General features: G+C 42.5%; 1 protein-coding gene across 1 annotated transcript in view; it reads right to left on the bottom strand.

Annotated features, from left to right (window-relative positions):
• Positions 1-320: 320 nt before the first annotated feature.
• The window catches only part of SORCS3 (sortilin related VPS10 domain containing receptor 3), a 565,499-nt gene continuing 552,653 nt past the window's right edge, over positions 321-13,166 (bottom strand). The window contains exons 23-27 of the mRNA XM_032490977.1: positions 11,829-11,960; positions 10,000-10,099; positions 8,903-9,008; positions 3,039-3,199; positions 321-2,257 (exon numbers count right to left, since the gene is read on the bottom strand). Coding sequence (XP_032346868.1) covers positions 2,193-2,257; positions 3,039-3,199; positions 8,903-9,008; positions 10,000-10,099; positions 11,829-11,960 — 564 coding nt within the window. The 3' untranslated portion in view covers positions 321-2,192. The remainder of the gene's footprint in view (positions 2,258-3,038; positions 3,200-8,902; positions 9,009-9,999; positions 10,100-11,828; positions 11,961-13,166) is intronic.

Here is a 13,166-nt window from a genome sequence, read left to right on the forward strand (position 1 = left end):
CACTTGGAACTCTGTTATCCGCCACAAGAATCCCATGCCCTGGGTAGTGGCTGGTCTCACAACAATGACAATTTATGGAGCAGACCTGAACCAACGGCAGCCTGCATCCAAACCAGCCCAGGAAAGCCTGGTCAGTCCTGACTGAGCTCGACCAAATCACAGCCAACCTGAAGGCTCACAAGCAAAACACCAGTATCTATTGTTATAAACTATTTGTGTTTTTTTTTCCCACGTAGCATTATTGCAGCAATAGTTGAATGATACCATAGATCAAGAAACTGCCCAAAGAGAGACGTCTCAGCCAGGGATGTAGCTTTGATGTACAAAAATACATTTATTTTCAACAATTTCAAAACCACTGTCTTTTTTTTTTACAGTAGAAATATTCAAATGGAACAATAAAACCAAGAACAGTATATGTACATATACTGTATATATAGACATGACTCATGCATTTGTATTCCAGGGTTTAGTACAAGTATTGCAATTGTCTGCCCCATTTAACCCTTGAAATGAAAAAGCAGGATCTTTAAAACATTCCTAATTCTGATCTACACTGTGGCCAGACTTCTCCAGGTCACATCCTCTGGGTGTCTCACAGAGAAGGATGTGAACCATCTCCGACAGAAACGAACAGGTCCAAAATCCGGCCTTTCCTCCCATGTATATACAGGATATCATTTTTTGAAACAAGTGTGCTCAGGCTGAGCCTGAAAATAAAACAATGCTTACAGCATGGCTTAAAGCGACCCTCCTGAAAGGAACTGGCACGTGGAATGTGTGAAGGGGCTGGGATGCTGGAAAAGAGAAGGCTGGCTTTGAAAGCCACTCGCCCCAGATGCAAGAACTATCTTAAGGGAACTGAAGGCAGACATTTGACTTTAAGGAAGTTGTGTACATCTGACAAGCAAGAAGCACAGCTTTGCTAACATCAACTTTCACTAATATCATCAAAGGCTAGACCCCTATTTGGCCCGCAGGGTTTGCACGGTCTCGTGACTCCACAAACACCACCTCTCTCCCTCTTCTCATTTCTCCTAGGCCGAGAGGCACTCATTGGGCTTAACTGAATACCCAAGGGACTTTTCTGAGCTAAAAAGAGCCCGAGAATTCCCCATAAGCATTCTACATTTCCATGGAATCCAACCAGAGAACAGAGTAAGTGTCATTTCTAGATCCATTGCCTGGCTTCTTTAGAGAAAACCATTTTTTCAGGCTGATAACTATCCTGAAATTCATCCCTTCAGAGGGGAAGCCTGGTTTCCCCACCTGAGTCTCCATGGGCATCGTCTCGCAACTTCTTCCATGTCACTGATGGGGTAAAAAGACCCCCATGTTCTCTGATGTCACTCTAGTCCTTCCTTTACCAGTTGTCCCAGAGAAGCCCTCCTCCCTCCCCCCTTTATATACAGAAGGAGAAACCAGTGATGGTGCAGACATAGAGATGCAAGAGTTAAGTGTGACAGACAACTGGAGGGCATCCAGAACCCAATGCCTCATGTCAAGCAGGCCTGGGGCTTGGTCAGCTCTGAGGGTGAGTGCATAAGCCAACAGACGCATCTTTTCTTTTTTTCAGTTTTCTTTTTTACTAAACATTAAATTATTTCTCAGGAAATAAAAAGCTATTTACACTGGAATTATATACAATAAGCCATCCACAGCCTCGCAATGGACATGCACGAGGCAGGGCCTCTTCCGTACAGATGTGCACGCTTTCTGCAGCTATGTTCACTCCCCACCAACCTACCTCTGGCAGATCTAACTGGGAAATGGTTTCTGTTTTAGGGGTGTGTGCTGGGTAGGAGGGGGCAGGCATTGGTGATGTTGGGTGGCGGTGGGCGGGGAATGGGAGGTTAGTGGAAAGCCAACCAACTTAAAAAAAAAAAAGAGAGAGACTACAAGGAAAAAGCGGTTCCTGGCACTGTCAATGGCAGAATGAAGCAAGGAAGCCATGGGAAGAAGCACCCTTTACCCTCAGCACAAATACAGCCACGTATTCTTTTTGTCTCATTTTCATCAGCTAAGAATGCCTTTTCCTCCCAAAGCGAAGCCTCTGCCTGCTCTTTAGGAAGGGGCCCTTGGTAAACAAAAGGTAAGAAAAGACATTTTCTTTTTTTTTTCTGTAATAAGAGTAACAGTGATCATCAAAAATAAAAAGTCAGAGAGATGGTTGACCACGTGGCTTGTTGGTCTTAAACACTAGTGCAGTTGGGGATCTCCTTTGTGCTCTCGCTGTTTGCAATGGTGGCAATGCCTCCTGCAGGGGAGAGAAGACAGAAGGAGATAAGGATGAACATGTCACAGGGGGCTGGACCTTCGTTTTATTTACTGCCAAAAACCAAGCCACCTGGTATTAATGTGCTTGATGTGAGTTTATGAAATAGGGCACCTGGGTAGTGTCTCCTCTCGGCTCACTGGCTTAGCTATGTTTAACGTTTGCCATCTCCCACACCAGCACACCAGGTACGAGCGATCCCTGGCCCTCTTCTGCTCTACTGATCCCAACTGCAGCAGCCAACAGATGTTGAGCACTCCAATGTGGCAGTGCCTGTGCTAATGACATACATCATTTCATGATCACAACAATCTTAGAAGCCAGGTACTATTATTCCCATTTCACAGATGAGGAATAGGAGGCACAGAGAGGTCCCAGAGCTAGTAGATGCGCAGAGCAAGAAAGAATCCAGGGCTATCTAGTGGCCAAGTCCCTACTCACAGGACTATTAATTAGGACGTATCATACTTTTGCTTTATAGGAAAAATAAAAAGGAAGTCCAACAGTAATGGACTGTTGGCCTCATCCTTCCCCCACTTGAACTCCAGAACTTTCTATCATGATCTTTTAAGAGAAAAAAGGTCTGCCAATTTCATGTGGTGAGAGGTGACGGACACGTTCTAATACATGATGATGTTGCTGCTGCCAGTTGCTTTTTCCCACCCTCCAGTCTAGTCCTACCTGAAGGACAGGCCAAGTGGGCTGGCTGACCGAGTGTTTGGAGGCAGAGGACACAGGAGCGTGGTGATATCAGCACACGTACCTATAACCCGAGTGTCCAGCTCTTTGTCCAGCAGCTCCTCGGGCTCGGTGAAGTCACTGAGTGTGATTTTGGGGGCGTTTTCACTTTGGCTCACTGACCCAATCATCTCCTGTTCCTTGTCGTGTTGGACTTGAGCATAGATGTTAATCCAAGGGATTTTCCTACATGGGGCAGGAGCAAAATCAGATTACCATCATAGGGCAAGCCAAACTGGGGCAACTGGAAACCCTAGGTGATAAGGGGGAAGAAGAAGCTCTTTACAGGACAGGCTGATGTCAGGGAAAGGGGACGGCCACCCAGATACTGCTGCCATGAGGCCAATGAACACAAGGAGGAACCCAGATGCCCAGAGGAGATGCAAACCACAGAACTCCTCGAGGAATGCATCTTTTTCTGGGGCACCGTACCAGCAGGTAATAAACAGAAGGGCCATGCCACTGGCCAGACGTGCACAAAAATCCTGAAAGCCTCTACCCGTTAAGTTTATAAAGGAGGTGGACTTTGAGATTCGTAAGGTTGTTATCATAGTGAAAAGACAGCTTTTTCTAAGTTTGCATCAATTTAATCAATTCACATGGATTTCCTTTATGAATAAATAGCCAAGAAAGAAAAGACTTACAGCCACCCATGGGCCAAGTAGCTTAAATACTTCCATAGTCAGTTTCCTCATCTGTTCAATCGGAATAACAATAGCTCTCTTTTAGGATTGTGGCGAGATCAAGGCAAGGGTTAAGAGAAGGTAAATAACTTCCTCCAAAGACACACAGGCAGTAGGTTTAAAAACAAAGCAGACAGACTTGAGGTTGGAGGAGCAGGCAAGTTCATACTGAAATCTTCTTGGAGAATTCATCTCCTGACCCATTTCTGTTATCTCCTGACCCACTGTGTTCCAGCCTCTGTAGCCCCCTTTGAATTTTGTTTGTTGGTTTGTTTTTACTGAGTTATAGTCAGTTTACAATGTTGTGTCAATTTCTGGTGTACCGCACAATGCTTCAGTCATACATAAATATTCATTTTCATATTCTTTTTCACTGTGAGCTACTACAAGATATTGAATATATTTCCCTGTTCTATACAGTATAAACTCGTTTGTCTATTTTATATATACCAGTCAGTATCTACAAATCTCGCTCCTAGTTTATCCCTTCCCACCCCCCTCTCCCCTGGCAACCACAAGTCTGTATTCTGTCTGTGCTCCTTTGGATTTTTCTAATCCAGAATTTTTTTTCCAGGTTACTTTATTTTTAAAATAATTTTATTAACGTGTAGTTGATTCACAATGTTAGTTTCAGGTGTACAGCAAAGCGATTCAGTTATACATATACATACATGCATATTTTTTCTTTTCAGTAATCCAGAACTTCTTAAATTCCAGTGTGCTTATGCGTTGCCAGGTTCTTGTTAAAAGGCATGTATGACTCTATAGGTCTGAACAGGATGGGTTGAAATTCTGCATTTCTGCCTAGTTTCTAGGTGGTACTGAAACCTCTGGGGTGAGACCTAAACTTTGAGTTTCAAGATTCTAACACATCAGATTCGCACCCACCTTGGGGACTTTGAACCAACTGTTCCCTCTGTAATACACCTCCTTCTATTCTTCTCATGACAGTGTCCTGCTTGTCCTTCAGAATTTGGCTTACCTGTCACTTCTGAGAAGCCCTTCCTGACCACCCAACCTCTCCCGTTATAAATATGTAATTACGGGATGGTGTCTATGAAAGAAATGATAGGGTGCTGGTTTAGAGGGATGGAATAGGCACTGTGTGTGGACTTTTCTTTCTCTCCCACTAAAAGCCCCATTGCAAGGTCTGCTATACGTTTAACTTAGCACTGTACTTGGCACATGATTTATATGAAGTAAGTATGTGTTGAATAAATGAACAATGGCCTCAAAGCATGTACTCTTTCTATTTTTGTATGTTATGTTCTCAAGCAAAAAAACCCACACTTTTATCTTGGAATATTACAGGGAGAAGAGCCCTCTCTTACCTCATGAAATGAGGGGGAAGTTGGACGTGAAATCCAGACATTTCATGAAGCTGATTACTGGCAGAGATGTTACTCAGACTTGAGACGTCTGATACCCACCCCAGTCCAGAAGAGACTTTCTGTGCGTGTCTAAAGGGGAATTGCTCTGTTGCCCTAGTGCCCACCAGTGGTAGTTTCAAGCTTCTACACTCCCTTCCCCACTCCAGCCTGCAATGAGGTAGAATACGGGGCATTTAATAAGGTCTTCTTGTAGCTAATTTAGAAGGAAAGACCCCCAAACATGCTTAAAACATGGATAGTTTCGTCCTCTCCTTTACGTACAGTTTTCATGTTTTTAATGGTTGCTTTCCATCCATTAAAGAGGTGTCCTCCTGACTCCTACTGGTCTAAACCAGCTTAATATAATTTACAAGAACCTTAAATGAACAGATTCTATGTGAAGCCGCAAACCGCAGGCCCTCTAAATGTGTGTAATTAAAATTTCATGCTGGCCCTTACTTTCTGCTTCTCTAAAGAGAAATGCAGCCTAATGACTGAGATTTCTTCTAATCATAAAGGTACATATAACTCATGAACGTTGGGATTCACTGTAATATTTATTAGGCGCTGAGGGCAGTTGAAGCATTCCTGATCACACATGTCTGGGGACTTCCGAGCTGTAGCCAGAGGTCACGGCCTCCCCATTCCTGCTTTCTTAATGATACTTTTGAAGAATTAGATAAATTGGCCTTGATAAAGACTGTTCACTTTATTTCAGTCTCTGAAAACAGGCATTTTTAAAATATTTTAAATAGATGGTTGGAAAGCAATGGGTGTTATATCACAATTTGCAGCATTTATTTAATTTTTTTTTTCAAATTGCTTTTCATTTCTTAACACACCCACCTGCAGGACTGTAGAGACGATAAGCGAAGACTAAAGCTCACTTTTGCAGATAAGAAAGGTGGGAAATAAAGAGATTTAAAGACATGTCCTGCGCTATACATTCATATAAATTTTGAGAAGAGGAGTAAGATGGATCAATCCAAGCCACCAATATAAACTTCAGCTTTTATTGTTTGTTCCACCTATGATTAAGTGTTAGAAGCCCGTGGGAGGAAACCTGGAGGAAGAAAGTAGGCTTCAGAGTCTGATGAAACCCTTACTGAAAAAAAGACTGGGAGAAGGATAAAAACTCTGAAGTGTTCTCAGATAACATGAAAAAATCAATTTAAAGTATAGAAAGAAGGTCTTTTTAGACAGAGTTTTCAGAACATAAAAGCCATCTCAGAATGATTTTTAATTATATTGCCTGAAACATCACAAAGCAGTAGTCACTACCCAAGAATGAGATCAAGTGTGGTCACTTAACAGAGAGAGAGAACAGAATTACCATGAGCCCCAAGTTCCTTTAAATAATTTTATCCTCCTTCCTCTGTTAAGTGACCACGTGGGACATTGGTAGTTTTCCACAGCACAAAGCAGGCATTCAGTAAATGTTCACTGAATAAATTAATGGCTCAATGAACTACTGCTAAAAATGGCAGAGAGAAAGTTTGGGGTCTGAAAACAGCATGGTCACTGATCTGGAAACAGAAACAGACTGTCCCTTCCCTAGTCTGTTCTGTCCGACTATTTACCAGCCAGGTGCAGCTATTTAAATTTAAATGAATTAAAGTTAAATGAAGTTAAAAATTCAGTTCCTCCATCACATCAGTGGCTACTCTATTGGGCAGTATAGATGTGGAGTATTCTCAACATTGCAGAAAGTTCTGCTGGGCAGTAATGAAAGAAGCAAAGGGGACTCCAGGAATTATGGAAGAGAACCTGACCTTTACTTGTCAGCAAGCCAGGCATCCCCCACACAGCCATCACGGGAGTTCCAGGTGGTGAGGAGGGAAAGGAGACCAAAGAAATAAAGGAGGGTCCAAAATGAAGATGGACTACAGCACTGGAAGGAAATCTTCCAGAAAAGGTGACTAGAAAAGAAAAGGTAACGGATGACTGCTTACTCTTAACTCACTCTGCTGTTTACCCAGTTTGACTAGTGTCTGTTTCTTGTAGCCTTAGCTACATGATTTACTGGCAGGGAAAGGACTGGCTGATATCTGGGGGCTACAGAGGTAGAGTAATTCAGAGATGCCATTAACTGGCATTGATTTAAGTACTAAGCCTACACATTAAGAGATGCCTACATTAATAAGTTGACCATCTAGGTAGTTTAGCAATATTTACAAGAGAACAGAAAACTGTCTAAGTCACAGGATACATCTTGCCTTAATTTGGAGACACTTGACACAAACACCTCTTTGCAGGACTTCTATGGGCCCCTGTCCTCAGCAAGCATGGAGTTCTAGGAGCCAGACGGTGATCGATTTGGTTTAACTGATCATCAAGCCCCAGCAACTGTGAGGTTTCCCCACGGTCAAATCCTTGAATGAATCAAAGGGTGCTTTGTCTGTAACTGAAGTACATCCGTAAAGGAGTGTTGTTTGACCAGACTGCTTCAATACTGAGTCTTTGCTCTCTAATTGGATATGAAAGTTTTTTTCCTTCTTCAAAGGGAGCGTGGCAGATGGGTTGACACATCTGGATCCAACGAGACATGAATGCACATAGTGGTCTATAACTTGAGTAGGAAGGTAAACCTCACTCTGTCCTTCTAGTGCAGAGCGTTGAAGGTCCCCGCTGTTTTGGCTAATTCTGAGATATATATTGAGTAAAACTGGTGCTTTTATGCTCGAGAAATCCACAGTAGGAGAGCTGAGGGGGCTGGGAGGGAGGGGAGGTAGACTGAAGGACCTTTCCCACTGATCTCTTCCAAAATCTTAAAGCATTAACTTCGGCGTCTAGAAAAACTCCCAGGACCAAGTTACACTTTCAGAACTCACCTGACAATAATTCGTGATATTTTTACTTTACCCAGGCTTCCTATGAAACACACTTCTATGTCACTGATAACTGTTGAGCCTCCTATGTGCCACACAAGACACTTTTGGAAGACATGCTATTATTTACAGTAACTTAGCTTTGCTGATTTTTTTATTATGTACCAGGTATAGAGACTGTTACATTTAAAACATATAGCAAACCTATAAAGTGTTATTGTTTTCCCATTCTACGCATGAGAGCACGAAGGCGTAGAGAGGCAAATTCAAGGACCTAAGATTGCAAATGCTAAAAGTTAAAACTGAGTCTGTCTGATTTTAGAGTCCACACCCTTAACCAGCACACCTCTTGGCAGATGCATTAATTATTCAAATAATGGTACAGAATTATTGATTTCAATTTCATGTTTTAAATAAGTACCCTATTATATTACCCCTCCTATGGCTTTCAAAAATAATTTCTGAGTCCATGTGGGGTTTGGTTTTCCTGATCAATTTCCTTTCAGAAACAGGAAAAAGAGGAAAGAGGATAAAAAATGAGTATTTTTAGCATGCAAATTCAAACAGAGAAATTGAATAGCTGCAACACAAGATAAGAAAATGTGTGTGTGTGAGCATACAAGATTCCAGCTGCATTTTCTCTACTTAACCACCCTGAATGTGGGTTAAGCTGTAGAAAAAGATCTCCTAAACATTTGAGACCTTACTTTAGAAACTTAGGTGAGGTTTGAAAACCCCTTATGCTTCTCTTGAAGAGAATAAACTGATTTCATAGGCTACCCCTCATTTTCCTAACTCAACATAATCACAGACTGGATAGAGTTCAGATTCTTAAAGCCCATTTATTCCCTGACTCTAAGCCATTCCCGCTCCTCTCCGATGCCAAACAGAGCTTCAGGGAGAGTTAATTTCACCTATTTGGGATGAGTTTAGGAATGTTGCTTATATGAAGAATTAGCTCCCATGAATCTAGCCCCATGATTAAAACAGACTGATAATACCACCTACCTTTTAAACTTGTAGATCAAAAACACAGCCAGGCCGACGAACACCACTGACAAGAGCATGAGCATGGCTGAGCTGCTGTGCCCAGTGCTGGAGTCCACCAGTGGAGCTAGGAGGAAAGAACAGACTTGCTCACTTGGAAGCTATTAGCAGGAGGGAGCATTCATTGCAGAAAGGAGGCCAGCTGATCTTCATCCTTATAACCAGCCTCCAATTGCCCTGTATGCTACCTGGGCACAGGAAGCTTGGCTTCAGTGATGAGAATGGTATCCCCGATCACAGCTGCTTGGGGAAAACAACTTCCTCTGCTCTGCCTGGGGAAACGTGATGTTCTTGGTGTAAACGACACCCAGCTAAGGGGAACAGGACTAGGGCTCAAATGTGCTTTCTCTTAGACAGCTGGCATGCTTATCAACATGACTATAGGTGGCCAGTTGGGAACTTTGGGTTAAATACTGATGTAGTGCGTCGATCTCTTCCTCTTCACTGTTCTGATAAAACACTGCTGGATGGGCTCATTTGGAACTTCCACATCTGAAGTGTTTTATATTAATTAGAAACATTTAGTAAATAGGTGTTCCCAAAGAGCCAGTAATGGATGCCCAACGCACATGCCTTTCTTTTTATTCCTTTCACAAATCAACCACCCAGAGCTGGTTCCTTTTGCTACTTAGATTTACACATTATACATCAAAGAGAGTTTTAAGAACATTTTAAAGTTATTTGCTCTGGTCTCCCAGGCAAAGTTCATTGAATCAGAGAATTGTAGAAATTAAGAGAGCCTGAGGACTACCGAACAGAATCCCACCTGTTGTAGATAAAACACCTAATAAAGTTAAAGCTCAAAGTAATTGTAAGTTTTTCCTCAAGATTATCCAGGAATTCAATAGCAAAGTCACTTCTAAGAAAGTCTTCTTGCCATCTTAACAAGATGCCTCAAGAAAGGTGTGATTAATCTTTCTTTGCCATCACTACACAAAGCCACCTTCAGGCATTTATAGAGCAGTGTCTAGTAATTATCTCCTCCCTTTTCTCTCCAGAATATCAGATCACTGTACCCATCTCTCCCCACCCCACCAGACACCCCACCTTGCACTCACCTAATGTCAGCTGTGTGACATACACAATGACTTGAACCCCTGGCTTCAGCTCAAACTGGACCAAGTTTTGGTTTAGAGCATTAAACAGCGTCTCTACAATCTGGGGGGGAAAAAAAAGAGGGAGAGAGAGAGGCTGTGTGGGAAGAAATGATGTGTGACGCTCGTCCCTCATGGAGTAAGAAGCCAGGGTCAATAGGTGAAAAATAATCATGCGCAAAGGATGGAATGTTGCAAGATGTATCAATTCAGTTCTCCCAGCCCGGGGAGCCCTGTGAAGCCAAGGACGTAGCTGGTATCATTCGCTTATACTGGAGAGGAGAGTGAGACAGAAAGAGGTGTGTACAAAGTTACCTGGTGAATTAGAGTTGACAACAGACACAGACGTTTCATTCAAGTCCCAGTTGAGTGCCTTTTCAGCCAAGCCTGTGTGACTTATTGTAGAAAGACCTATTGTGGGTCCCAGTGAAAGAGAGTCAACCCACCATTAGTTCTTTAATCTGATCAAGCAATACACACAGGGTAGAGAGGCCCCTCCTGCCAGGATTAAAGCAGGAGTGTACACCCCAACCCACGCCTCTGCTGTTTCTCCTTTAGAGACAATGGGAGACAAACATCAGAGCAGAAGCTGCCTCCTTTTTATGGGATAATTTTTCCTCTTTACTTTTCCCCAGCAAGTCTCAGAACACATAACATCGATTTAATCACCGTGTAATTCCCACATGAAAGCTGAGGCAGACTGAGGCTGTTGTCCCTAACTCTTATCTCGCTGTACGCGCCTTAATATCACAGCTGCTATTCATCACCATAATTACCTATTTATCTAAATGGATGGATATGGTAGCTTCCAAATATAGTTCACACATGCCACTTGCTATTTCAGAATAAAGAGGTCTTGTAAAAGTGATGTATGCATCGGGAAGCTGAGTTTCTCTCTGGCCCATTTCAACACGCAGCCCTGCAGTGCAAAGATCCGCTTCATTTTCCAGAGAAACTGACCATGATGGCATCCACGCAGCTCTTGGAAGGACAGGCGGGGGAGGTGGGGATGGGGTGACAGCCAGGTGAGATGCAGAGGGAAGAGGAAGATGTCTGTGCGGTCATTAGCTCATATGGGAGCAAATGTGTTTGATTCCTGCAGTTTTTAGCAGCCTCCTTCTCACCTGTTTCTACTTCTCCTGACTGAGCATCACAGGAAGGCATGGAAAGGTGAAGCCAAGCCAAGCCAATAAGACCCCAGGAAAAGCAGGGAGTGAGAGAGGGAAAACCAGGAGATGCCACCACCTTCACTTTGAGGATAGTGTGCACATCACGAGAACTATACACCCATTTGGTAAGGACAGTAAATCACAATCCCTTAGGGGAACGCTGCTTCCTTAGTCAAAGCAAGATGAGGTAATCCATCTCTCTCAAAAGACATGTGTTTAAAAACAGTCCATTTTCTTCCTAGAAGCAGAACTTAGATTGACCAGGATCTTTAAAGATAGGAAGCACATTTTCCCAGAAATAGATAGGGAAACTCAAATTCCTCTCCCCCATCTCTCTTTCCCCAGGACAAGTCATTGGTTGAGAGACATGAACAAGTTGTGGGAATGCCAACTGTTGGAATAAATGATACCAGGGGTGCTTTTCTTTCCTGGGTTGCTGAATGCTCCAGTCTTTGTGCATTTGTCTTTATTCTGGGTAAAGCTGATCGTTCTCCAAAGCCTTGGGTGCTGGACAAAGCATGACAAGCTGATGGACCAATAGGAAAGGGCTTATCTCCCTTTCTGGCTGGAAATACTTTGTGTCCCCTTAGGAGGTGAGGGGCAGGCAAGTGTCCGTTCACTTACTTGCTCCAGGTCCCCTTCATTGCCTTTCCTCCTCTCCGTCAAGTTCTTGGGGGGAAGGATGAAGAGCTCTGCTGAAGTGGGGAGGCCAGGGAACACAGCGACTAGGATCTGGTCTTCCGGGACACTGGTTACCTGCAGAGATGTTCAGACCCAAGAGTGAGGTCCTGGAGGAGCCAGCCTTCTCCACGTCAATAACCAGAATATTGACTATATATTTTTTCAAATGTAGCATTTTAGGCATAGGTTCCAGTATACATCCAGGCTTGCTTTCTGTTTTCCCTAGACCTGCTAGGCAAAGAAGTCTTAGTTTCACTATCTCCTCTGCTCTTACATGTATTTTTACTAAAACTAAAATACTTCTACAAATGATTTTCAAAATAGTGTTTGCTGGCAACATGGGCAGAAGCTCCTCCTACATTTTCCATTTTTTTTTTTACACTAGGAGGGCTTGAGCTTCTGGCTAAAACATCAACAGGCTGGCTGCAAAGGAAAAATAAGAAGTTGTAAACAAACACAGAAAAATGAGAATTTAAAAAAATGCAAAGCAGCTCTTGTCTTCACTTACTGAAGCAGGATTTTTCATTAAGTTAAAAGAGCTAATTCTGGCGAGGCTTCAGTTAAGAGGTTTCCTCAATTGTTGCGGGCAGCCCTACGAACTGATACAAATTGCCAATTTGTATTTCAAAAGACTTACTGTAAGGTCATAAAAATATTCAGACTCTTCATTCAGTAACTGTAACTTGGAGTGTTTGTCCGAAAGAAATGACCCAACGTATAGGAAAAGCCATAGGGAGGAAGAAACACAATATTTATGATACCAAAGAAATGGGAAAAGCTCAAATATTTTTTTTAAAAGTTAAGTAAGTAACAGTTATTCCACCATTAAGATGATAACTCATGCAGTGGGGCAACATGGAAAATCACTTAATGATAGCTGTATTTGGATCTGTCTCCTTGTATTTCTTTGGTTACAACTCTATAAAAATAAAAATGCAGACAAGTAAAAAACAAAACACTAAAAGTTAAGATGCTGAAATTGTAAATGAAGTTTTCTATTCCTGCGTGTTTAGTAAAAGGATTATATTGCTTTTTAATAAAAATGAAAAGAAAGCTTCTGTCTGAAGGCAAATTCTTTAAGAAAACAATACTCTGAGTTCTCCCCTGTAAAGAGCAGGACTGTTCTTTCCTATGTGTCTCCTGAAGGTCTTTTATCCAGAAAAACACCCCTTCTTCTGTCAGTTCAAATTATGTATGTATGTGTGTGTATTTGCTGAGCTCTGACTCCTGTTTGGAAATAGGCTTACAGATTGCAGTTGACGCTCAGGGACGTGATGAAGG

This window comes from Camelus ferus, chromosome 11 (assembly GCF_009834535.1).
Source record: "Camelus ferus isolate YT-003-E chromosome 11, BCGSAC_Cfer_1.0, whole genome shotgun sequence".
In the NCBI taxonomy this organism is placed as follows: Eukaryota; Metazoa; Chordata; class Mammalia; order Artiodactyla; family Camelidae; genus Camelus; species Camelus ferus.